Below are 27,473 nucleotides of genomic sequence, written 5' to 3'. Positions count from 1 at the left end.
AATTTATACCATTCCTCATTAAACTGAATATATTAAGATATGCAGAAAAACTACACAAAAACTTTACACAGAAAAATAACTTCATTTCTATGAACATCAAAGAACGGGAATACATATATTTATCTTAATATTATTTTAAAGTATATTGAGTCTTAGTGTAATCAGTCATATCAGTATATTAAAAAAACAAGGGTGGGCTATGAAATCTAAGATGAATAAACAACTTTTAAAAAGATCATATTAAAAAATCAAAATCACATGAGTGGCAGTTGTCAAATGGCCCTTCAGAAGTATCATTCCTGACTCTATAGGTTAAATGTTTTTTAGGTCACAATAAATAGGTACCTGATGAGCATTTCAAAATATATAATCAGAATTCAAATTGAATTCAGTATTCAAATTGAATACTTCCAAATTGAAATAAATTAAAGACTGATCAATGCAATGAAATAATGTACAATACCAATCCAAATGGGGAAAAAATATACTACATTAAAGAATAAGTTATATGCTCGAATAGAAGAAAATGTGAGACTCTAACAGACCTCAAACTAACCAGGAGTAATGTAACAAACGTAATGCACTGTATTTTTAAGCAAGATGTAAAATGACTTCAACACGTAAAGATTATATTCTCCGTTTTCGCCCTGCCTGTGAAGAGTCTGGTGGGGCTTATGCAAACCATGGCCTTCCAGTTGTATGAATAAGTGGATGCTGGGCACGCTACTAAGATTTCTTCCTTTTAATATAGTATTTTCCTGAATTCCTGTCCTGTTATACATTTTCTCTTAGTTGAGTTTTAGAGCTCAGTTGGCCATATCACAAAGTGATGCCTTGTAGGATTACTTTACTCAGTTGAACCTGCTTGTGGCAAACATCTGAAGTGGAAGGTGCTTCTTCAGCTCTGTAAACACTCCTCTGTTCATCGGCTCTGCAAACAGCTCCTTCTCCCCTCTATAAGCTCTCAGAACTCAATGAATCATAATGCGGGTCTCTTTGGCGACATTTTAGAAGTAGCCTCTTCAGCAGTGGACTTGATACTTCACCCCACATCTATGCTGTTCATGAAATTATCTGTTTTCTGTAGAGCTACACAAATAAAGTGCGTGTAAAGCGGGAAAAACACATGTGCTATGCGTTATATTTGAAAGAGGGGAATGGGGATCCTTTTTAATAAAATATTCTATAGGTACTTTGATGGTGATAGATCATTACATGCATCATTTATTGACTACGGAAAAAAAGGAGAACAGAAAAAAATACAAGAATCTGGCACATGAAGAAACTTAGGGAGGATATACAGTAGGGTTCAACAAAAGGAAGAAAAAAGTTGTTTTCTATTATTTATCTTTGCTTTTAGGTGTATTTGTATATACAGAAACATGAAATAAGAAAACATTTTTACACATGTTACAAAAATATAAATGAAGCATGCCATAAGCTAAGTAAATAATATGAATTCCCTTTGCAAGCTCAGAAAACAAAGATGGCTTAGGTGACAATGGGTCCAAGGGCATGGCCTCCACATTCTTTCAGAGAGTCCAACTCTATTAACTTTAGAAATGGGGAACATTTAGCGCCCAACTCCTGTATTTCCAACAGTGCTATCATTTAGGACTGAATTGTAAAGGTCTTCCAATTTTCTGCCCTCTGCAAGGTTGATCCATGCTAAACTCAATGGAAAAACATTCAAGGGTAAATCTAACATAATCTTTTATCATTATATATTATCTTTGTGGAGAGAGGCATTTAATGCAGAATTTTTAGTAGTAATCAGGTCATCATGATTGGAGGTGACGTTCATGTTTCTGACTTTGACCATGGAACTGTTCTACTTGCAAACACTGTCCTTCTTTGTTTGTAATTAGGCTTGTTATTTACACCATTTTAGGTGAGTTGATGTTGGTAGCCATCTGGAAACTCTTCTTGGTTTGAAGATGATATTAATCATTGGAGTCATTAAAAATTTCCAATTGGGTAATAACATGTCCCTGACTTTTTTGATAAAAAGGGTAAAAATTTTAACTAAGAATTTATGGAGACTCTCCAATGGGAAGCAATCATTTTACAGTTTGAAGTAACAGCATTTCATTAGTAATAGAATGCTAATATTCCACATTTTGGTGGGATCAAATAATGATTTTAATTGAAAATGTTATTTACATATTATTGAAGAATCGTAATAAAATTTTATGAATATGAAGCTTCTTTGGAATCCTCCTATGACATTACCAAGCGCTGGCTATTACTGCAGAGGATTAAGGTTTTTTTTTTTAAATACTTTCTTCACACATGCAATATTTTCACCAGATTTTCTTTTTATGTTGCAGTCCTTGTCAACCTCATAAAGATATTTAGCATGTTTTCTCCTTGCAACATATCTACGATAATTCACTCTTTATTACAAGCTGACACTTTCATCACAGAAAGCTTGTTTTCTCCACTCATTTAGAATCACATTTATCCAAAAGGAAATTCACGTGTCTGTCATCGTAGCAGATGTTGGCCATTTTCCCTAGTTTAAAAAGATGTGTTTGGGGGGTTGTCAGAGTCAAGTGTTCGTGTTAATCAAATGCCTCCTAAGTTGATAGTCATTGATGTGTTTTGAGTTTGAAATAAAAATCTGTGTTATTCAGTTTCTGTCTAATAGACTTTACCATAAGCAAATTCACGAGGCTCACGCATTCCTTGTCTGGCTGTATTCATTTCATAGCATAATCTCTGGTTTTGACAAGTCTAAACCCAGATGAAAGGTACATTTTATTCAAACAGACACCCTAGTTAAAAGTGCCTCTTTACATTTTCACTGTGCAAGATACAGCCTCAGAGGTTAGGCTGATCATCCTATAAAAGCACGTGGGGACACTCAAGTCACCGTCCGATTCACCGGCCTGCTTTTTCTGGGGCTCTTCACACAATTCTGTCTCTCTTCCTGGGAAGAAGGTATTAAGGGCATCCAGTCTGTTCTGTCTCCCTTTCCCCACTTACGGGCCCCACAAGAAAGGAGTGGCTGTCATGTCTGGTAAAAGGCTGCTCTCTGGGGAGCCCTGTTGACCAGGGACCAGTGCTGACTCTGGTTTTTACCTGAATCAGGTGAATTTTACCTTCTCTCAGGCTGCCAGATCTCTGGGGCTACGATGCGGGCTGGCTACTGTCTCCAGCCTGCACGTGGGCAGCTGCTCAACTTTCTCTCTGCCTCTCTACTACCATGTCTCCCCGAAAATAAGACCTAGCCGGCATCAGCTGTAATGCGTCTTTTGAAGCAAAAATTAATATAAGACTTGGTATTATATTATATTATACCGGTATTGTATTGTAGTATTATATTGTATTGTATTAAAATAAGACTGGGACATATATTAATTTTTGCTCTGGCTAGGTCTTATTTTCGGGCAAACATGGTAAGAACACTTCTGGGCCCAGGGACGGGAGAGGGCCGTCTTCAGAGTCCACTCCGTTTTATTGGGCCTGGGTTGGGAAGAGCTCTGCATTTCTTGTCTTGCAGTAGCTGAGGGGCCTGAGCCTGAAGTGTCAGAGTTAGGTTGTCTTCAATTTTGTCAGAAATATTCATTTAGCTCTAAGATACTGTCTTTCACTACCAGTTCCTTTGCATGTTTATGACTTTCTGTGATACGAAACTGATCACGCTCGTGGACAAGAACAGATTGAAGCTTCTCTGGACCTGCCAGTGCATCTAGCACTCGGAGTGTCTTCAACAGATAGTAGTTGGTTAACAGGATACAGGAAACCATGGAGTGCTACAGATGAAAACAAATGTGCATGCATTTTGTTTTTACAGGTTTACAAAAACCGAGTCACACGACCGAGATGACTGTTAAGAGCCCAGGTTCCAGGGCGAGACTGCCTGAGTGTGAAGGCGTGGAGTTTGGCTCCATACGACCTGTTTGACCTTAGGCAAATGACTCAACATCTCTGTGCCTCAGGATTCTGGCCTGTAAAGTGAGCATCATAACAGTACCCATGTCACAGGGTGGTTCCCGGATTCATAGCATATTCGAAGCATTTAGAACAGTCCCTCCAAGTTGCAATGTGCTACACACTTTTTGTCATCCTGTTTCGCTTGCTTGATACGATGGCACCATGTAGTAATTCCCTAATTGGTTAGGCAAGTCCGCTTGTCTTCATTCCCAACTGCTGCGTCCTTGAAGAGGGATGACTGGCCTTCAATTCCCCTGCCTGCCTCATTCTCTCTGAAGTCTTACCTGGCAATGCTTTAGGGATGAAACTGAAGGAACTCCAGCCAGTGAACTGTTACTTAACAGGGCACAGATAAGACTGGTCGCTCAAGCCACTCAGCCACCTACCTGAGCCCAAAGCCAGTGGTCTCTGACTACTTCCAGTCTAACGGGCCTCATGAGAACATGTCCTCTTTTGCTAAGGAGGCAGGGTATTTACTCTGACCCTGGAAGCCTGTTCAAGGTCTGTGCCAGTGGTCTCCAGTGTGGGGTGTGCAATACAGCTGGGGTGAAAATGTCCCCTTGGATATGGGAAAGCCATCTTACAATGTTTCTTTATATCAACTATTAATCTTGACTTTTTACTATATATATTTTACTAATGTATAATATGTATATAATTTATAAGTACAAGACATATCCACATTAAGGTATTTTCTCAGATATGTGGGTTCTGATTGAGAAAGTTCCTGGAATTGCAGGGTTAGCTGGGAAAGTGTAAGGATTTCAAATGAAATGAATTAAGTGTAGAAATAGGGAGTAACTTGGGTAGGTGGTGCAGGGAAGAGAGCCTGTGGCTTTATGCTTAGGGGCTGGATAGAGGTGGCTTCTCCCCACCTGTCCCAAAAAGGCCATCCATGAACTTCTGGAAATATCCATAATGTTGCATAATTCAGCAAATTTCCTCAAAAGTGCCTCAAGTTCCAAGGTGCACGCTGTGATGGGGTCTAGGACATCTGGGTGTCACACCCTTAGCAGATCTCTGCCATGGCAGAGATTTTTGTTACTGAGAAAAGCCAAGGGAAACAGGTTTTCCCTTTCGAAAGGACACTTTTAAGTGTCTCTTTGGAGGACACTGCAGCCTTCCCTCCTAGGAGGCAACAAAGAAAAACACTGCTTCACCCATTCAGCATGGTTCTCCACTGATGGCTTAGAGCAGGGGTCCACCAACTTTCTCTAAAGGGTGAGAAAGTGGATATTCTCAGCTGTACCGACCATCTAGTATCTGTCAGAAGTATTCAACTCGGCCACTGTAGTGGGAAAGTAGCCATAGATGAGTGGGTCCGGCTGTATTCCAACTTTATTCTGTAACTTTATTTACGGACACTGAAATTTGTGTGCCTATAATTTTGACATATCACAAAATAGTATCCATCTTTTGATCATAAATCATTTTAAAATGTAATAATCATTCTTAGCTCACTAGTGCTACTGAAACAGGTGGCTAGCTAGATTTGGCCCATGAGCCACCATGAGCCGACCCCTGGCTTAGAGAAAAGTTATGTTTTTTTTTGAAAAGTGTGACTGCCTTCTGTCTCAATTTGACATAGGTGAAGGATATTTTTTTTTTCTTATTGTAGCTCATTTTTCATTAACCTGCCAGAAGTTGATTAACAAGATAATTCTAAGAGCATATGAATACAGAACAGAACCAACAGAATCCCTGTTGTTGTCAGGTTTTAGTCAAATTAGATATTGAACGCTCCTGAGGTTGTTATCTTTGTCTTTTATAAGGGATGCGTGGAAATAAAATTACCTTAGTTAATAATATGCAACAAACTAAGTGTTAAAATAGCCCAACCACAGACAGGCAGGGATCTAAGTAAGGTGCTAAATGTGAGAAATTCTGACAGAAGAATAAATGGGTATTCTTTTTCATCTAAGCCAAATACAAATATATATTATTAGCACTGGATGGCATTTACGATGTCAAAAATAAAATAAAGAGTATTTTGTGCCTCTTTCCCTATGATGCAGTGAATATTGAAATGCAAATATCAATAACCAACTATAAAAGCAAGTTAGCTGGCCTGGACTTCCAAACGTGTAATTTAGTATCATAATGCCATTTAACAAAATTGCTATGCTCTACTTCCTGCTAACTAGAAGTTACAACAGTCTGAAGGTGCAAAGCCCTGTGGGCCAACTCCTAGACCAATCAGAAAGGAACAAGAGAGCACCACTGTCTGCAAATCAGCTCCATAATATTTTCTAAGTTTACTTAGCAATGGGACACTTTATAAGTGCAATTCTCAACATTTTCTTAATTATATTGATTTTGTAGTTAAGGTAAGTGTTCTCCAGCACATTTAATCATGACATTTGATCAGTTATTTTGCAAATGGCTACATGTTCTGGCAAAACACTTGTCTTTTTCATGCAGCCTATGGTGATGTCAATTCAAACTTTTCATTTAATCCAAGAAAGCTATATAGTTGATTGAATCATATACAATGGCCAATATCTTTTAAATAATAATTTCATATGATTCAACCTAATAGTGGGTATGAAATAATATACAAAATATGCCATATTTTTAGTAAATATGTTTCTTCTCCAAGCTTGCCAAATAAGTTATGCAGCATTAAAAAACACTTACCAGAATTGGGCATATGCCTTTTATGTCCTATATAATGACTGTGCTTTCTAAGAGTACTTATATTCATAAAATACATTACTAACATTGTCCAAAAAAGTAGTAGTGCCTCCTTTAATTTGCCGGTTTGACAAAGTAAATTTACAACCCCCATGGTACTTCTTTCATTCACAATATACTCAGGGAGTTAACCTGGAGTCAGATTTGGTTTCTGTCATCATCACAGACATTGATGATAGAAGCGGGTCTTAATGCTTGTGGGGAGAGAGGGTACGGACACACACACACACACACACACACACACACACACACACACAAACATTCCTTTTACAATGGAGCATAGGGAAGTTCCCCACCATACCCACCCACCTCGGACAGGCCACCGAGTGGGGTCCGGAATACACACCTGTGCTCGTGCGGTAGGTGCCGGTGTGTGCTGGCGGCAGAGGGTCCCCCTGACTCTGGCTGAGACTCCTCATGGGGGGCTTCTGATAAACGCGGTCTTCATAGATGGGGTCTATGTGGTGCTCGGGGGACTGCAGGGCCCGCAGCTCCGGGCCCAGGTGGCCGTGCTGGCTGCTGTACGAGGCCCGGGACCCCGCTGAAATAGAGGAACAGGAGACATAAGGCCCGACCAACACTCACACAGACTTGTTTTACCAATGATGTACTCAATATATATTATATATATATATATATATATATATATGTATATATGTATACACACACACATATATATACGTGTGTATATATATATATATACACATATATACATATATATGTATATATATACACACATTTTTTGACAGAAATGTTAAAAGCTGCAGAAAATACAGTAAATAACATGAAGGGCAGCAATATGTCAAGTTAATCAGCTTATCAGCATCACCCAGCTGCCTTGATTTGCTCCCAAAGCTGATCTCTGAGATCAATCCACGCCGAACAGGGCCAGCCAAACACCATTTTTCTCAGCCTAACGAATGTCCCTGGCTTCCTCACAAAAGGGACCACGCACACAGTTAAACCTAAACACCTCTTATTATCCCGCAGTTGTTGCACCTTCAATTTTACAGCAGAAATGATTAAAGTCACGAGCAAATGAATAAGCCATGATGAGAAGCCATCCTGATGTCATTCCTGAAAAGTGAACTGGAGTTTGTTCCCATCAGCAGTTTTTCCCTGGACAATGAATGAACCAACATGTTCAGACTTAAACAGCCTAAGTCCCCGAGGATAGCAGGTTCTACAGAAAAGGGCTTTTGAGTTATATTTTCCCTTACTCTTACCCTTCAAATCGAAGCATCAGCATTTAGTCTACCTTCCTGTGAAGAAGGTACAAATGCTGGCGAATCATTGATGTAATTGGTAAACTGAGGCGACACATCACTTGCCTTGTGGTCCTTGTAAATTATGTGTCATTTCATTGCACTTTATAGAAAGAGGTGTGGCTTTGAAGCAATGCTGTGGACCAGGAAACCTCAGCACATGGGGAAATAATATTTTATGAGTGTAAGAGGTTGAGCTGACACAAGGAAAGGAAAATGTTGGTTGAGAGCTAATATTTCGTTGGAGTCAGAGTGCCAGAAGAATCCCCTCCACTGAGGCAGAGGACAGGTAAGGACAGGCCAGTGAAGGACACGGAGGACCAAGGAGAGAAGGTTACCTAACAACAGTGAGTAGAGAACACGAGAGAACAAAACGGGGCTGAGCTGATTTTAGGAAAGACCCTTCAGCTAAGTCGCCAACGCTGATACCCACGTGCCATGCTGGGATATGACTGTCAGCTGCCTTTGAACAGCCCCTGTTCGGGCTTCTCCATCCCAGCCTGAAGCAACAGGTTGCTGGAAGTCCTCGACTTTGGTGAGTCTGTGGACAGCTTTATCTGTGCTGCTCAGCCAGTAGTAAATGTAGCTAGTAGCCACATTTAAAGCCCAGATCTTCAAAGCGCAATGATTAGGCTTCAGGATCATCTAACCACCGGGATTTTAATATTCTTGTCTAGTATATTTGAGAAAATGTCATTCCAAAGCGTTGAGATTGCCAACAGATAAATGTCTTACTATTTTACACAGGCTGCTTTCGATGTAAATGAACAGAAAACAGGATTTTTGAATGACTGGAACAGTGCTGAGAAATCTCAATTGTGTTAAGAAAAAAAATCACGGGATGTTTTGAGGAATAAACAGGGCAGGCAAGTTCTTTACCTTTTCTTTTGCTCATCATTAAATCAACCCTGATTTAGATAGCACTCAGATGTACGATAGGTCCAAAGTAACTGTTTTGCATAATTGCATTCATTGCATCTGATTTATCACATGCCAACATCACACTGAATATTATTTCATGCTCATAATTTCCAGGAACATATTTTAAATATGATATTCTTTGAGTTCATGCCATCAATTCTTCCTACTTCTGGAGGCTTTGATAAGATTGCTAAGGACTGACAAATGTAAAAGAAAACCGTCATTACAATTGACGCTGAACAATCTGGGGGTTAGGGGCGCTGACCCCCACAGAGCTGAAAATTCTTGTGTAACGTTTGTCTCTCCCAAAATTTAACTACCAGTTACTTACTGTTGATCAGAAGCCTTACCGATGGCATAAACAATTAACACATTTTATATGTTATCAGTATCCTTATAATAAAGTAAGCTAGAGAAAAGACAATGTGATTAACAAAATCATGAGAGAAAATACATTTACAGTACTGTAATACCATAAGTTTATGTTGCCCATTTACAAGATGAAACAAATCTGTGTACAAGTGTGTATCTAAATGTGGTATAGTTAAATAAAAGTTACCCATTGCTGGTTGATTTAGAATGGTAACTTTATCACCAATCCTTGATTCTAAGCCTCTAAAAACATCTAATGATGAGGAATGAAAGAACCTGCGGCTCTTTTAGTGGTGACATGATCTGAAGGCGTGTGTGAAAATCCTCTTATTTTAAACACTTACTGGGCATTACGACATCTTTATTAGAGTGCCATGAATCAGATGTTCATGACCAATGGTCCTAGGCAAGGGGCAAGAATCTTACTTAAGGTCTAGCTCTGTGGATATCAGACTTTCTAGGTGCTGGTATGAAGAAAAAATACAATTATTAAATATTTGAATAGTATACTACACTTTTTTATTATCATGTTCTTGATAAACCTGTGTTTATCAAGCTCACCGTGTTTTCCTGTGGACACACTGGTGCAAAACACATTTGCACAGTTAAGCACTATGCATGGCACTGAATAAGATAAGGCTTTTTAAAAGGAACATCGTTTATACTCCTTTTTACCCATTAGATCAGGTTTCAATTGCTCACAGGTGGGCACAATTAATTGGCAAAAGAAACAGAAATACCATATTTCCCCGAAAATAAGACCGAGTCTTAAACCGTATTTCCCCGAAAATAAGATTGGGTCTTATATATTTATTTGTGCTCCAAAAGATGCATTAGGATGTATTTTCAGGGGGTGTCTTATTTTTTCATACACAACAATCTACATTTATTCAAATACAGTCATGTCATCTTCTTCTAGAACATCGTCATAATGTACTAAATGCGTCCGGCTGGCTGACGATCTTAACTGTGGCTTATGTTCTGGGTAGGTCTTATTTTCGGGGAAACATGGAATGAAAAAGAAGAGAGGCAAGGAATCAGAGGTTAAGAGTGCAAGTTCTGGAATTCATGCCTTTCACCACTTGTGCTCAAGAAAGAACCTATCAGAACCATACTAACAAGATCCATTTTATTTTGGGCCATTTCAAGAAAAAATTCTCACACAACCTCTTCCGGGAATATGCTCCAAAATTTCATAAGGTGGTGTACACATATGCTGATTCAAAGAACAAAATGCTAGAGAAACTGACTTGGTTCAAAATGCCACAGATGTCCAGGACAGTTATGTTGATGGAATCTCTCCTTGACCAAGCTGAGGGTGCAGAACTGCAGTGACAAAGTGCAATGGAAACATGGATGGGCCAACGAGAAGAAGGAAGGCAGACCCCCCAGCCCAGCCTGACTGCAGCAAAGGTTTCCCCACCATTGCAGACAGAGGTCGTGTAATACCTGTGTCTGTATGGCGTTTTATGACCATTTTCCACAACAGTACGTACATCATCTGACACCAACATGGCAGTGTTGTCATATGGTTTTACTTTTCCTATTTCTTCTCTTCACAAAACAAAGTTTGGTCTACTGAGCTCAGGAACTGGCAATTTTCACCTGTAAGGTGATTCTGAAATCAATGGGTTTGAAGACTCACGTCTGAAACATGAATGCTTGGCTTACAGTCTAAGGGAGGTTGTGACTCAGGAGGGCCACAGGTTACTGTAACAGCCCCATGGGTCCTCTGTGCAGGCCACACCTCCTGTAGGTCCAGGAGCCCCAGAGGATGGGGAGAACCTACAAAATGATGTACTAGAGGGCCCGAGACATTTGCTGTACAAGAGCTACCATTTGTCAGAAGACCCCAGCCACCTGCTCACTACTGCTAGGGCCAATTCGGATGGAAGCTCAGATGGCTCAGAACCCAAGCCACTCCTGGACACTCAGCTGTGGCATTGGTGGCGGGAGGAGAGAGGAAAGGGCTCAGTCCTGTGGCAGAGAGGGAGCTGTGGGCTCCAGGGGCTCAGAGGCGTGGGCACACTGGACCCCTGGAGAGAGGCGGGGGCACTAGACCTGGGACATCCGCTGCTTCTGTGAGGGCAGCTTTACTTCTGCACTTACATGAGCAACTCCTATGTAGGAGCTAGAGGGCATGGCTCACCATCAAATTCTGCACACGAACAGTACTTGACGAGTGTAGGTGTACAATGCTCAACAGCTTGAAGTCAAAAGAAATAGCATATAAAGGAGGAATTCTACTGCTGTTTCTTGAGTCAATTTTGCCTACACAATCTGCAATAAGAACACAGGATTTGGGCCTCAGATATGTGTCTCACCAGGTGGGTGAATCAGGCAAGTCACTGATGCTCTCTGAGCCCTTGTTTCTTCGTGCAGAAATACAGACAACAACACATGCATTCGTACAGCATGAAATTGTGGGAGGGGAGAGCGATCACGTACGAAAGTGCTCTCCAACTGCCGAAACAACTTAAGACAGGTATCCTCATGTCATTCAATCTTAGGATCAAGGAGTTATGTCATCTCATGAAATCTTTTGATTGGAACAAAACAAACGCCTGTTAACATAAACTACCAAAATATCAAAAACAACTTAGAGATTTAATTTTGAAATATTGTAAATGGCAAAATTTTTGATAATTTTGTAAAACATTGCAAAATGTAAATCTTACAGTTTTCTTTTCTCAAAAAGAAAATAGTGTTGCTTTGTAATGGATAATTGGACAGCATGCAGGAACGAATCAAGTCCAAAAGGGACAGAAATATTACAATGACCAAGAAAAGGTAGAATCCTTTTTAGAGAGGGATATGGCATAAATTAAACCTGCAAAATGAAGATAACAAACATTTGCTAATCCAGTAGGAAGCCAGACTTCAGGGAGTTTTGACACGGACAAAGGCGATTAAGCTGAAAGGGCTATAGAATCCCTCCCTGCCTTGCGTGTCTTGTCCCCACACATTTTCACTGGGTCAGAGAATCCAACAGGTGATAAGCAACATTTGTCATTTTTCATCTGACCAGCACCATTTATCGCTTGTAGACTGTTCTGTAAATAAATGCCTACATGTCAGATCTTATATGTATCATTGGTATGTACCTAGCTAATCCATATTGATCAATATATTCATTCATTCAACACATATTTACTGAGTGTCTGGGCAAGTGCTACAAGTTGAGGACACCACGGTGCTTATGACAGACCGGGTCCCTGGCCTTGGAAATTAGCCAGTCATCACAATCAGGCAGGTACAGAGATAAAGGCACTGCAGGAAAATAAAGTAGTACCTATTTCATCCATATTGTGTTTTAAAAGAAATGCCAGTTAGTATATGAACTCTTTGTGAATTCATAGTACAACTGATTGCAAGAACCAAACAGTTACTTTCTGTGAAACTCAAAATTTGACAATCACAGTAACTACATTTTTATCAAAAGGATCTGAAATATTCAATGGAAGATCACACAGACTCATAAGAATTGCACGACTGAAGATTCAGCTCAAATACGTATATGTATTATTTGACTTTTCATTCCTTAGAATATGATTAATGCTCAGATCTCTGTGTATTCCCCAAAGAATCATCTGGGGGTTCTTTGAAATGCTGATTCCTGAATACAGCTCTCCAAAGATTCAGTTCCGTCTGGTGCTTCCTGGTAGGGAGTGGCAATCTGCACTTAATGGGCACCCCCAAAACTCATAATTCTAGCTGGATCAGACTGAGAGCCTCCCTGTACCCTGTAGAGAGAGGGGAGACAGGCATACTTGAAAGAAAGAGATATCTAATGTATTACCACCCTCAATTTATCATTTCTTGCTTTCTTCAAATAATATTTACTACCAGGATACGCCACATTACTGAACAGACTGAAACAAATTCATTCTGTTTTTCATTAGGACCCATTCACAGTCTTTTGTTTCTGTATTATATAATTACCATATCATTGACTATATTCCTTATGCTTTAGTTTACATCCCCATGACTACTTTATAACTATGAATTTATGCTTCTTAATCCCTTTACCTTTTTCACCCAGTCCCCTACCCCCTCCCATCTGTCACCCAAATAAATCTAGTACCATCTAACACCATACATAGTTATTACAATATTATTGACTATATTCCTCACGCTATACCTTAGCGTAAGGAAGGGTATAGCGTACCCTACATACCCATGTCTACTGCGTAACAACCAATTTGTACTTCTTTGAGGGCTGCGTTTTTAACAAGTTTTTGTGCAATGCCTGATTTTCTGTATCAAGTGTGGGTGGGTCATTGCACAGACAATCCTGTATCCTGTGAACTCTTAGGACTTGTTCTAAAAATAACTTCAGTGTACCCACAATCATTCAAGTGAGAGACAGTGCGGACGGAAGCTGGTGAAAGCACGCTGAGAAAGACTTGATCCAGGCACCCCAAATCCCTCGCAGCTGAGTCTGGGCAGAATAAGCTATTGGTAGGGGGTGGATTCTGAATTGTAATATCTTTGTACAGAAGGGCAACAGAATTTGACTTCAGGCTTGTTACTAAAGTCTTTTGACAATAACTTGTAAAAAGTTTTATCTGTGAATGTCATTTTTGACCTGGGAGGCGCCTCCTATTTAAATGTGTTCCTCACCCCATCTCCTCTCTTCTTTGGCAGCAGCGTCCTGGATGGAATGGACCAGGAGCTTGGCTCACCGATATGTTATTGTCTTAATTAACTACTGATGCAGAGCGGTCTATGATTTAGCGCTTTATTAATTAGTCACTTAGCAGAGTTTTTTAACTGCCACTCTCATACTCTCTCTCCTTTATCAACAGATATTCTCCGTTATCCACAAGGCAGATGACATTCAGTGAGTGTCATTTCATTTCTCGACGGCTGCTTCTCAACAGCCCATCAGTGCAATCCCGGGACAGTACATCTGGAGTCTGGCTTCCCGACGTAATTGCTATGGATCCTTATGGATATGTCCATGGAAAGGATCCAGAACAAGGTCTTCCTGCCCCATCTTTTTTTGTTATATTGAGATACAAAGCAGGACAGACAGACAGGCGTCGGCTTCAAGGGACCACAGTTTCCATTTTGCTTTCTGGAATGTGGGCCGCTGTAGGAACTGAAGCTAAGTTTTCATTTTTGTGTATGTGGTTTTGCCCATCAAAGGGCACCGATGAAATTCTCCATGTCTGGACAGGGAGATGGGTTTTATCAGGAAAAAAAACTAGGCTTAAGTAGGCATTTTCCTCCATAAATCGGTTCAAGTATTTTGAAACATCTGTGACCTACGACGCGTTGCGTCTCGGCACCGTACACACAGGCCTTTTTACTCAGATTGGATTAGATATGTACTAGGGAGGCAGCACAAATTTCCTGTCCTTTCAAAAATTACAGATTTCGTTTCTAAAAGGCAAACTTAAAATGCATTGTCTCTTCATCATTTTTCTACAGCTTTATGTTTCGCGGACACTCGTGGAGTGGCCTTGGTGATGATTTCAGAAGAAAAAGACAACATCAACCCTCAGCATAATTTATGGGGGGGGGCAAACAGCAAATATACCGCTTCATGGATTAGCCGTTCTCTATATTGACATTTTAGAAAGTCTTTATATCAACACTGTATTAAGTGTTTATTATTTGACTTAACATCATATTTGGCGCACAAGAAAGAGTTTTGAGAAGAGAGGAATTATGTGTGTAACAAACAGTTCTGGGAAGGCTAAAATTTTTCCTTGAAAATTTTCTCACCACTTAAAAACGTTACTATTTATATGTGTGTACTTTAGGATCCAATCAGTGACTGAATTATATTTAAATTATTATTATTGGAATACCAGTGATATTTATTAAAACATGAATTCTCTAATACACTGCACCATGGATGAGACCGATAGAGTTGTGATTCTTTCATCCAGTTTCCATCTGTTGTCTTTAACCAAAGAAATCACTACTAAGCCAACAGTGGGTATGGTACGGCAGTGAAGTTAGTGATGTGTTTTTAGTACCAACATCGATTTGTGTTGACTCTTCCAATGGAAAACGAACACTACATATTTGCTCCAAGGCTGTCAAGGCTATTGGTGGCCACGCCGACAACAACCCGTTGACTCAGCCATGGAGAGGACTGTGGCGTCATTTGCTTCTAACCAGCGCAGCCCTGAATGAATAGCTGTGTGCGTGTGTGTGCCAGTGCGTATAGTGTTTCATTCTAGAGAGAAATGCATACTGACTTCCATTTTCTACATCAATTATTAAAAAAGAAGCTTATCTTGTAAGGGGAATTCTGACTTATTTAACAGGGTGCCAGTCCATTCAAGGAGAGTTAAGACTGACGCCAGAAACATCGGAAATGCAGGTATCATTCGACGTTCAGGGTGGGTTCCCCCTGTGTAATGACATAGCACTTGTGGGGCCAGGAAGCCAAGTCAGAAAAAGCAACGCTATGAAATCGGTTTGAAGATATTTACGTAGCAAGCCGGAATTTGAGGGGCTGCTCCAGTCCACTCAGTTAAATCAACAACGGTTTTCGTTGGGTTGCCTTTGCTGCCAAGTCTCTCTCCATGGGTCCTTGGGCATTGGGCAGGTCCTCAGTATTCAGACACCATACAATAGGTGTCGTCTGTTTCTATGATGTCTTACTTCTTAGAACCTCTAGAGCTACGTGGGGAGAGCTGCTGGCTCCACAGGGAGCCTATGACATTGCAGGACTGCTATGTAGGCCTGTTAGTACTGCCACTGAGAAGTAAAAATCACGGGAAGCCTCTTTCCAAAGAGCTGGGAAACTCGGAGGTGAGACAGCAGGCATTTTATCTCACGTATTTGCAGTACCCACAGAGCCAAGTCTTTCTGGTGGCCATCGGTCACTTATCAATGTTTCACTCACTTTGGGGAGAACCTGGTCTCTCTGTGTGCATTCTTCTCTGTGTACTACAGATGACTTCCGGGTATCAATGGAAAACAACTCTTTCACCCACTCGTCACTTTACAATAGTCACTAAAACTACTTGTTGAATATCTACTAGCAAAGGCGTGGTGAGGGGTTCTGAAATACGCACGAGCCTCAGCTGCCCTTGGGGAGCCCAGGTGCCCACTTAGTCAAATGCCTGCCTCTTTTAATGCAGGAAAAATTCAGGGTACTTTCTTCTTTGTATCCGTGTCAGTGCTTTGGGAATACACAACACAATAAATACCAACAGAGCCACTTGGGATTAGTTCAGAGGTTTTAGAGTTTTCACTTGAGTTATTCCACAGCAAATGCAAAGTTATATGTACATGTGTATGGGTATGCGTATGTACACATACAGATATATGGGGGTGTATATAGTAACCTTTGTCATATACTTAGAATAAATAAGTAAAAATTATGTCGTATATAAAATAGATACATTCTGTGTAATATGGAGTTAATATATAACACGTTTGTATTAAAACTTACAAAATGCACCTTGGTTAAACAGTGGTGGGAAGGATTCTGATGGAGGCTTAGTTGCAAATTAACTCCACTTTGAGAGATTTCAAGTTATTATTTAAGGTTATTTGTATATTTACTAAAATAGTTGGTCTCTACATAATCCCTACTACTACTCTGATAAAAATGTTAAAAATGTTTCAAAGCCTCTTATTTATTACGACAGAGATACTGGGTAACTGTGATCACCGACCTGATGTTGACACTTAAAGTGAGTGGCTGGCAGAGGCCTGTGTGCCCGAATTAACACCTGTGACCTAAGTGTATAAGCCCTGACAGGAGACCCAGGAGTATTTCACCCTCAACACCCTGCTGACTTTAAGTTCAGAGGCGCAGAGGCTGGAGAGTGGGCAAAACCCACGGCACGAGGTCAGACATTGGCCAGGCTTTCCCCATTGCTGGGTGCTGGGGACCCAGCCAGGAAGCCACAGTCTGGGCAGCCAACAGATGCAGGGCTGCGTGTGTTTCCGTATCCTTCTTCCCATCCTGTCAGTTCCTTCTCTGATTCAATATTATGTGTAAAGGAAGTTTCCCATAGCTTCCTATTTCTACCCGTCATCTGTCCAACCTGCAGCACTACAGAAAGACGACCGATTCTCAGATTTCAGTGCACAGTACCTGGCCCATTTCTCAACGAAGGGAAAGCCTGAGAGCTGGTTCATTTGTGGGAGCCCCAGAACCGGCCCCATGGTAATCTGTTTCTCTTCATATTTTCACCTACTCTCATCTTTCCTCCAATCTCTAATGTCTCAAATATTCATTCTCATACTCCTGGGATCTTTAACCCCAAGTGAAAAGAAGCTTATAAGACCTTCTAGAGAATTTATTGTTTCAAAGAAAAATCTCGATGCCCCTTATTTAAAAAAAGAAAAAAAAAAAACAAACCCAAGTGGATGCAATCTCTGCTCAGGAAGACTGTCATTATCTCCCCAGTGCCTCCTGAATGGGGTGGGCTCAGGAGAGCAGGCCTCAGAACATTGTATGTAGCCTTCACCTCATGTACGACTTGGGTGCCCAGCTCTGCCTTAAACCCGCCAGGGCTCACGGCACCACTGGACACTTGTTCGTAACTAATGTGGAACCCGTCCCTCCTGACCTATACCTGTCTTCTCCTGTTTGCACCTGTCACAGCTGCACTTCATTAAACCCAAGCTCAAATGCGCCTCTGTCAAGGACCCTTTCCTGAGCCTCCTCAGGACGTGCCCTGCCCTGCCCTTGGTCCTGTTTCATAGCTCATGTCCTAACCACCTGGTGTTACACGCTACTTCTGAACTGATGTCACTCCCACCCTCCTTCCAGTCAAACGAGACCCCTGGCGTCATGACTTTGTCTCAATTCCCAGTTGAATTGACCTTGGCTGGTATCAAGATTCTCCATAGTAACCATACTTGCAATTTATTGCGCTCTTTCAATGAGTGGGCACAATGATAAATAATTGATAGGCATGATCTCCATCTCAGATGATCTTTGTAATGACCTTGCATAATTGTTGCTATCATTATCCCACTATAAGATATACAAACAATCTCAGAGGAGCCCCATTTTGTTCCCCCAACAGGCCAAGAACGATTTCACCTAAGGACCCTTGCACTGGCTGTTCCCTCTGCCTGGGGCATTCTACCCCAGAGAACCACACGGCTCCCTCTCTCCTGGCTTCAGATGCTTGTTCAGTTGACATCTTATCATCGAGAGCTTCTTGGCCACCTGGTGCCTCTGACATCCCTGCTTCCTTTAGTCTCTCTCCACATGGCTCTTCTCACCATCTAAGCAGATCATTACCTCTGAGAGAACAGGGGCATAGGCCTCTATTGTTCACAGGTGCATGTCCAGCACCCAGAAGTATGCCTGGCACAAAATGGGTGCTTAGCAAATATTTGCTGAGTTGAAGCCAACTGTCTCACGTCACAGAGCTAGTAAGTAATGGAACCAGGATATGCACCTACATCTGTCAAGCCCTTAAAGTCACGCTCTAAACCACTGCCTTCTATATTTGCAGAACTCAATGGAATGCAACAACAATTCTTTCCTCTTCATCTGCAACGAAACCCATTACTGATTCATTCTTTGAACTGTTCTGTCCTTAGATACTAAAATTCCCCAGATTCTTCGGGACTTACAGTAACATTCGTGACTGTCCACCTTCATGCGCTGAGGCCACCTTTCCTTGCTGGCTAGCCGGCTGCCCCACTGTCTTTTTTTTCCCCGCTGGGACGTCTCTTCATTGCCTTGGGACATCATTCTAGACATAGCCATTGTTCTCTGGGTACCATGTTTCCCTTATGTAGCTAGAATATATCCTCAAGTGCTGCAGCTTTCTAGGAAAGGGTGCACAGGAGATAGACTTTATAAATACTTGCAAGTCAGAAGATATGTGATCCTCCCTTCACAGAGGATGGATAATTCGGCTACGTGCAGATTTTAGGCTGAAAATTATTTTCGCTCAGAATGTTAAGAGGACCACCGGACTGTTCTTTGTCATCCAGTATCACTACTGGAAGTCATGTGGCATAATATTATAATATGTTGGTGCTTTAAAATTTCATGACATAGAATATGAATTGTTTTCTATTCCAAGCATGAGAGGCCTAGGTCCCTCAGCGCCAAAGAATTTTTTCTGTAGCAATTCATTGATAATTTGCTTCTCTCCACTCGCTTTCTGGGACTCTAGTAATATGTTAGATGTCCTGGAGTTGTCCTTCAAGGCTCTTACTGTATTATCCTCATGCTTTCTGTCTCTTTCCCTTTAGGTTCTACCTTCCAAGTGATTTCTGTCACTATTTTCCAGACATGCAATCACAGTTTTAATTTAATATATTTTTACGGCTTAGAAAGATTTCCTTGTTCTTTGATCTTTTCATGTATCATCCAGTTCTTAATAAACACAAGATCTTCCTTAATCCTTCTCAGTACAAAACCTAAAGTTTTTGCTTGTTTCTTTTAATCTCTTTTATTCTGTAAATTATCACTGTTTCTTCTGAGAGACAGTCATTTTTCTACTTTTTATGCTACTAATTCTCCCCAATACCTCAGGAATCCTTGCTAATTAATCAAATTTGGGAAAGAAAAAAACAGCACCTTCTTCTGCTACAATCTACATAGAAGTGTTTCCCACTGTGGGTCCCTGAATTTGTGACAGGGACAATGGGGCACCCAGGCTGGTAGTTTCCTTTAGAATGAGAAGGTGGGGGTGTAGGCCCAAACCCCTTACCAGGCCATCACCCTACATGCCTGTATGAAATAAAGTTTATTGGGGTCAAGGGCAGCCATAACCAAAGTCCAAGCTTCTCAGTTTGTTCAGTTTCTTCAGGGGCACACATCTGTTCCTTACCTTGCAGGGAGGCACTGGCTTCTTGGCACCATGTTGGCAGGAGACAGGGGCTGTGAGTGGGATGAGGCAGCCAACTGAGAAAGGTCTCGAGCCCTGAGTTTCAACAGATCCCTTCATCTTTAGCCTCACCTCTCTCCCCAGGCCGCCACCTCTACTCTGACCCTTGAGCCTGTCCAAGAATTCGCTGAAGATGGCCAGTCTACCTCTGCTGGGCTGACAGAGCAAATTCTTGGCAAAAACGTCTACATTTTAATTGCCTATCACTCCTATCTACTTTGCTTTCTAGGAAATTCCTAAAAAGACTTGCTTGTGGGTGATACCCACCGACTGGCCTCTGACCTCCATGCCCTTGCCTCTTTCGTAATTTCATTCTCTGTTGAAATTCTGTACTTAAGTTTTCAGAGGGTCTGAGATATAGGGGAGGCAATGAGTGGACAGAGTATGCCATCATGAACTGTTGTCCAAGACACATTTTCATTTTTCAAATTTACATTTTCCCACTTACATTATAGCATGATCAAAATCATGAACTTATCAATAACACTGGAAAGGCTTTGACTGAATTCTACGTAAAGAAGCCACTTTCCTACAAAAGAACGAAAAAGACCTGTTTACCCCATTTTAACTAGCAAGGCTGCCATATAGTAGGAAAGGGAAGGAAGGTATTAATTTCTGTGAGTTAACAAAAAAGAAAGACGTCCAAAATGCCTTTGGGGCCACCTCGCATCCCAAATATTTAGTCCCAGATCCAGCCACTAACGTGCAGTGACAGGATGTAAAAACAGCCTCTCCCCGCTACGGTCTGACCTGGGCACGACTGGACAGAAATGAGACACCAACCTAAGTGTGATGAGACACTGCCTAAAGTGACTTTCCAAGGGAATATCTGATGGCTATTTCTGAGAGTCCTGTGTCTCTACGCGATGAAACCTGTTAGACAGGGCTCAGCAAGTGCAAGTTGCTCAAGAGATTTCAGTCCACACACTCCCGGGAGCGAGAGCCTGGAAACAGCGGCCTCCATGGGGCCACTGGGATACAGGCTCTCTGCCATAAAAGGGGTCCCAGAATCCTAGGCGGTAAACAGCTGACAAAATAGTCACTCTGATGGTGGAAGCAGGACAGGGTCAAGTGTGGGAACTGACCTGTAGTCCCCAAATTTGTTGGGGTGCAGGACGCCAGGATGCACTGTGCAGAGACCTATATTCTTTTCTGATCTAGAAGACAGCCTGGGCAGGGACATCTGAGGAGGGGGCAGCGGCTGAGGCCTGGCCAGTGGGGAACGCCATGGAGCTTCTGTGGTGGGGAGGGGCCTGGTTCCAAAAGCCCTGGAAATTCCCGGGGAGAGGCAGCCTTAAGCACCTTTGAAAGAAGATTCAAGTGCTGATTGATTTTACAGGCTGATCACATTCTAATTAGTAAATCTAAACTATTTTTTGTGTGTGTCTATATATATGTGTCCATATATATATATTTTAACTTAAAGGTGACCAGAAGGTTTATAAGAACTGATCAAGTGTTTGTCCCCAGGCAGAGACAGGTCAACTTCAGGAAATGTAGTTTAAAGGAGCAGAGGCAGCCAGATATCTCATTGCATTGTGAGCGTATCTCAAGTGCTGTGCGTTAAACAAACTGGCTCATTATCTGAGGGCCTTCATGTTTCCTTTGAGAACCTGACATCGGAGATCACCAAGCTTTTATCTAGGATTAGGCTTCTCTTTTTTTCCTATTACTTTCTCACAACAGGTGCACCTGGAAGCATTAGCAAGTCGGGACGGATCTGAAATCTCCAGATATTCAAAAGTTGGGGTTTATAGTATGTGATCCACTCAGAATGCTGAGTTTTATGTCCTTTTGGCAGGAGTGCACGATGGACAAGCCTTGACCAAATTCCTCTCCATATTAGGTCAATTTTATCGCAATCGTTGCTTAAGAATCTACATTTAATCCATCTCATTTTTGCCTCAAAATAAGCTTGTGATGTTTGGCTGAACTGTAATACATATTTACAACTCAGATTTCTATTTTTAACAGGATTAATTTTGCTCTAAACCAGAAAATGAAAGGGTCTTGTTATTTTCCTTACAAAAGTGAACAAAAAAATTGGTAGTGGTAAAGTCATATTCAATACAATGCTGACAAATATTTGAGACACTTTGGCTTTCTTCAAAATCACTAGTCATTTAAATAAGTTGAAAACTTATATTGCATTTCTGTATTCTTGGTGTTTTTCTTCAAGAACACGAAATATGCTACCCCTACCCAAATGTCATGTATATTTAAGAGTGTAGAGAAGCTGAACTCAAAGTGATCTAGGTTTAAATCACATCCTGTCTTTTCCAGCGAAGTAACTTTGGCCAAGGAACTTATCATTGATAAGCCCCGTTTTCGAATCTGTAGAATGCGGGTGAAAATCTCACCTAACTCATTAAGTTGCTGGAAACTACATGGGGTACAGTTTGCAGAAGGTCTGGCACGAGACATTGGCATACAGCAAGTGCTTTATATTGCTATATGTTTTCTTTAGCTCATTTTATTTATTATGCATAAAATGAATACATTTAACTTTTACGTTACAAACTACAAAACTGTGTGTCAGGAGAAAAATGTAAAAACTACCTGTGTCATTTATTTAGACTTCTACTACCTGTACCATGTATAAGTGATCATTTTTGAATTGTCTCATTTCAAAATAAGCTGGGAGAGTTCTAACAGCTCAATCTGGGAGCAGGGAAGAACTCTTCCGATGGCTTCCTAAGTGTTTCCATGCCTATTTTTTCATGGAGAATCCACCCTCCACACAGCCCCAGGATGAAGTGTCTGGCACGCAAAGATGACCAGGTCACTTCCCTGCTGGATGAAATTACAAGCCCTTCACCTCTCCTCCCCTCCTTATCTCCATCCCACCCTGTCACTCATTTCCGGCTCAAGAAGGCTGAGCTGCAGGTCATCTCTACCCCTCCCACCCCAACCCCACCTTCGCCACCCACCTTCTTTACTCTTTTGTTCCAATGACCATTTTTCACTAGTTCCGTCTATACAGCATTTCTTAGTTCCATCTACACTGCTTACTTCTGGAGCCACCACTAAAGAAGCATCTGCAGCACACATTTGATCCCCACTGTAAGAGATGCCCTGCGAATATGTTCCCATGGTAACCAACCTGTTTCACCCTAGCACTGTGTTTCCAATCGCCTAATCTTCTACCCACTCCCAAGTAGGTCTCCTGAGGGCAAGGATTGCCCCTGACTCGTCTCTCTATGCCCAACACAGAAACTGGTGTGTTTTGGGACTCCAAAGACCTGCTTGGTGTCTGAAACTAAAACAAATGACTTCTTCCTTATACATCCGAGTCAGTATGGTAGGTATTATTAAGTAATACAAGTTAACTTTCACTGAGACAGCCAGTGCACTAGTATTTTATGTATATTTTCTTATTTGTGTCAGAACTTATAAGAGTAGACTGATACTATTGTGATTCCCTGAACGAGGGAAAATTTTTAAGCAGGTGAATATGCGTAAGGCAGCTAATGTTAGGGACCTCCAATAAGGCAGAGCTGAGTCTCCACTCAGATAGCACTTGACAACACAGAGAGATGTGACGAAAAAGAAGAAAGTTCCAGGGGATCTTTGGACTCTGGAAACTTAATCTCTGAGAAATTACACTGTTCTAGGTTTCATGTGAAGTGTGGTGTTTTCCCAGAGAGCCGGAACTCTGAGATCTGTGGCCAGAGTTTCTAGAGCTTAGCCATAGGGGAAACTCTGGACGTGTGTTCCTTACCAAGAGCTCACTACAGCTAACGACCAGAAATCCTCAGACAGAACTTACACATTTCTGAAAACGTCAGTCGCTAAGCCACTTCTTGAAAACATTTTCAGTCTCTAGTTTTTTCCTTCCATTCTCTCTTGGCTCCCCCAGTAGTATTTTACCAACACCCTTCAGTGAAACTGCTCTTTTTAAGATACTGGTGAGTACACTCTGCTAAACCAATGTCCTCAAACAGTTGCAATTTATTGATCTCCTACCTTGAGACATGCTGTTCTCCTGGCTTCTAAGAAATGACACTGACCTATACTTTTGGCTTATGTCTTTCTTTCGCTGCTTCCTTCTCAACTCCCAGAACTCTACATTTGTGGGACACATCAGGGCTCAATCCTTGGACCACTTCTCTCCATACTTCCCAAATAATTTCTTCTAGACTCATGGTCTTAAACACCAGCTGCTGCTGATGACCCCCTAATTTTTATCTCCAGCCTGAGCTTCTCCCCTGAACTCTGACTTACAACACCAGCTGTCTGCTTCATATGTGCATTTTGATTCTGACAGATGACACACGTCCAAAACCAAGATCTTAAAATTTACCAACACTGCACCATAACCCATGCGACCCCCCCCCCCTACAGCCTGCCCCCATCTCAGTGAATGGACCCATCCGAACCCCCTGCAGCCTGCCCCATCTCAGTGAATGGTGCCTCCATTCTTCTGGTGGTTGGGTCGGTGGCATCTTCTAGCCCTCTTTTTCTTACCATCATCACCTAGTCTATAGAAAATCCAGTCAGCTCTACCATATATACATGTACGTCCCGAATTACAATACTTTTCGTGATTTCAAGTGCCACCACCCTGAGCCATGCCGTATCATCTCTTGCTTAGATTACTTCAAGAACCTCCCCACTAGTATTCTTGTTTTGCCCTTGATTCCCTACAATGTATTCTCCACACAGCAGCCAGGGAGACCCTGTTACAAACTAAATCACATTGGGTAATGTCTCCGCTGCAATCCTTATGGCTCCTGGATTTAGCACAGCCAGAATCCCCACGTCCTCATCACGACTTACAAGGCCCCCCTCTGGTCACTTCCCTGACCTCATGTCATTTCCTTGCCCTCCTTCTCTCTGCTCCTGCCGACTGGTCTCCCAGCTGTTCTGCAAACGTGTCAGACACATGCCTATTTGCCATCCTTTGAACTTCCAGTTGCTTCTGTTCAGAACTTCCTTTCCCTAGATATTAATATGGCCTACTCCCTTACTTCCTTCATGACTGACTCAAAAGTTACCTTCTAATTAGAGCTTTCCCTGGCCTCTCTACCAAAAATATTTATCGTGGTGATTTTCTGTCTTCTCCATTTGAAATGAGGCCAGGAATATTGGTTGATATTGATTACTACTATATCCCCAGGGTCTAAATCAGGGTCAGTAACTCAGAGGTGCTTAATAAATAATTATTGAATGAATTAATTCATTCAAAAGGGAAAGTTACTACTAATTCTGTACTCGCACATGCTAGTTTTCAGTGACAAATCTCCAAAATCACAACCCTGAAAAATCCAAAAGCTATTTTTCAGTCTTGATGTTAACTGTGCTTTCAATTAGCAAACCGGATGGCTCCCAACTTTACGATGCCTGGAATGGTATCAAGCACACAGATTTAGGTGTGGAGTCCAAAAGCTCCAATATTCCTGATCTCTCACAAATGGTAGTCTGTTCCCAAGCTTTTTCTGGGCCACAGTTTCCCAATATCTAAATGGGGCATATGATCTTATGCAACCCAACTATTTATGCAGAGTTATAATCTTAAACTCAAAATCTGCCAGCAGCAATTTGCATGAAAATTTTTTTCAAATGAATATTGAAAAGCATGCATTTTAAATAAAGTAATTCAAACATTACAAGTGTTCATTGTAGCTCTAAAATTAAGATCCTTCAACGGCATGTTGGTTATTTTTTTGTCACCAGGTAACAAAAATGAAATATGGTCGAAGAATTTGAGGAACAGATGGAAATGGGGAGGGAAACAAAGGCACAAGAGACTGTGTTGACGGACTGCAGTTCTCTTCTGACTGGCCCATGCCTTCCAGCGCCCCAACACACACAGCCAACATCAAACCCCAGAAACCTTCAGTCCAGGTACTAGAGTGAAAGTGGTTTTCACAACCTCTTTCCTTTTACAGCCTCTTCCTACTTTCAGTGACATAAGGAGCTGTGGGGCTCTCTCTGTGCTCCAATTGCACGCCCCCAACCTCTCCACCAAATCCATACTTCCTATTTTTACTAAAATGATACATACAGTGGAACAAGAACAAGTTTACCATGTATAATCAGTGTGACAAAGAGCTGGAAGCTAAGACTCCTGGTTTCTCTCCCCAGGTCTGTGCAGGAAATGAAACGGCCTTTAGCCTAGACTCTCTGGGCCTCAGTTTCCTGTTCCAGGTGGTGGCTGGGAAGAGTGTCACAGCTCTTTAGTCCCCTGCAAGCTCTACTAGTTCCCCACTCCCTGGAATGATTAATAACTTGTTTTATAAACTTATAAAACAAAGTTGCCATACACGTCACCTAGCCCTCTCTTGCAACCACACTTCTCCCTAGTCCCTGCCTTCCAGATATTTTGGTACTGGTGCCAGACTGGCACTAATGACCAGCTACCTCCAGAATTCTATTGAAGAGAGTGAGAGGGAATAGTATTGTAATTTCAGTAAACTTGCTGGGCATGATTTGGGGGTGGCGGAATTCTGGCCTGCACCTTGCTATGCCAGCCCAGTCCACACCAGCAATTACTGTGCGGAATTACAGACGCCCTTGGACACCTGCCTCGTGTATGCAACAGGGTCCTATCCGTATCCTATTTCTCTTCACGGTTACCTATGTATGCCAGGAAAGGAAACACGAGTGCAGCATCTGTTACTAGAGTGACACAATTACCAAATACTTTCATAAGAAGGAAAACAATCGGCAGTAAATCCAGGCTAGTTGTCAGGTGTTTTAGGAGACAACACATTAGTCTTTCAATCATAGTGTTTGTTCACGCTGAACATACGGGGCTATCTATCCCAGCAGACAGTCACCAGCTCAACCTGGTCTTTGGTGGACAAAACCACCACAGACATTTCACTTCCTCTGCATTGGCAGAGCAAAGTAGGTTTCTTCCCACCCCAACCCTATAACAGCCGGCAAAAATTCAAGGGATTTCATTATTGGTTACTTTCCCCTCACTGTTAGAATCTGTGTAAATTAAATGGTAGGTATGGGGGAGTCCTTTACTTCTTCCAGTGACTAAATTTAGACAAAATACAATAAGTTCCAGTCATGACAAAGTAGTAAAAATGAAAGGCAATTCCTCATTGTTACTTTTTCACTCCTATTCACATCTATGTAAATTGGATGTCTGCTTTGGGGAAATCCACTACTTTCTTCCACAACTGAGTGTGGAAAACTATAGGCGATCATACAAATATTGTGAGTTTCACTTACTCTGCTCTTTTTTCTGTATACAATCAACAGGTCTATGGAATTCTTTCCTAGATTTGACTTAATTTGATGAATGTCCTAGTCTTCTGACAGGGGGGTAGGAATGAAGAGTTTGAGAGATGGCATTACTTTCCAAAAAGAAGTGGGCTCTTTTAGTGCCGCTGCTAACATAACCCGGGGACGCCCTGGCGTGCTCCCTGTCCTGCAGGTGCTGGGCCCTGGGCCCCGGACACGCCCAGCTGCCGGCCTGCAGCCCGCG

At 41.6% G+C, this 27,473-nt stretch overlaps 1 protein-coding gene across 5 annotated transcripts in view; it reads right to left on the bottom strand.

Moving 5' to 3' along the window:
- The window catches only part of CTNND2 (catenin delta 2), an 840,835-nt gene that overhangs the window by 343,986 nt on the left and 469,376 nt on the right, over positions 1 to 27,473 (bottom strand). For all 5 annotated transcript variants that reach the window (XM_081054244.1, XM_081054243.1, XM_081054241.1 and 2 more), the window contains one exon: positions 6,980 to 7,174. In XM_081054244.1, the coding sequence (XP_080910370.1) occupies positions 6,980 to 7,174 (195 nt within the window). The remainder of the gene's footprint in view (positions 1 to 6,979; positions 7,175 to 27,473) is intronic.

Source organism: Rhinolophus hipposideros (genome assembly GCF_964194185.1).
Source record: "Rhinolophus hipposideros genome assembly, chromosome: 7".
Taxonomy (NCBI): domain Eukaryota; kingdom Metazoa; phylum Chordata; class Mammalia; order Chiroptera; family Rhinolophidae; genus Rhinolophus; species Rhinolophus hipposideros.
This window is presented reverse-complemented; position numbering and strand designations above follow the sequence as displayed.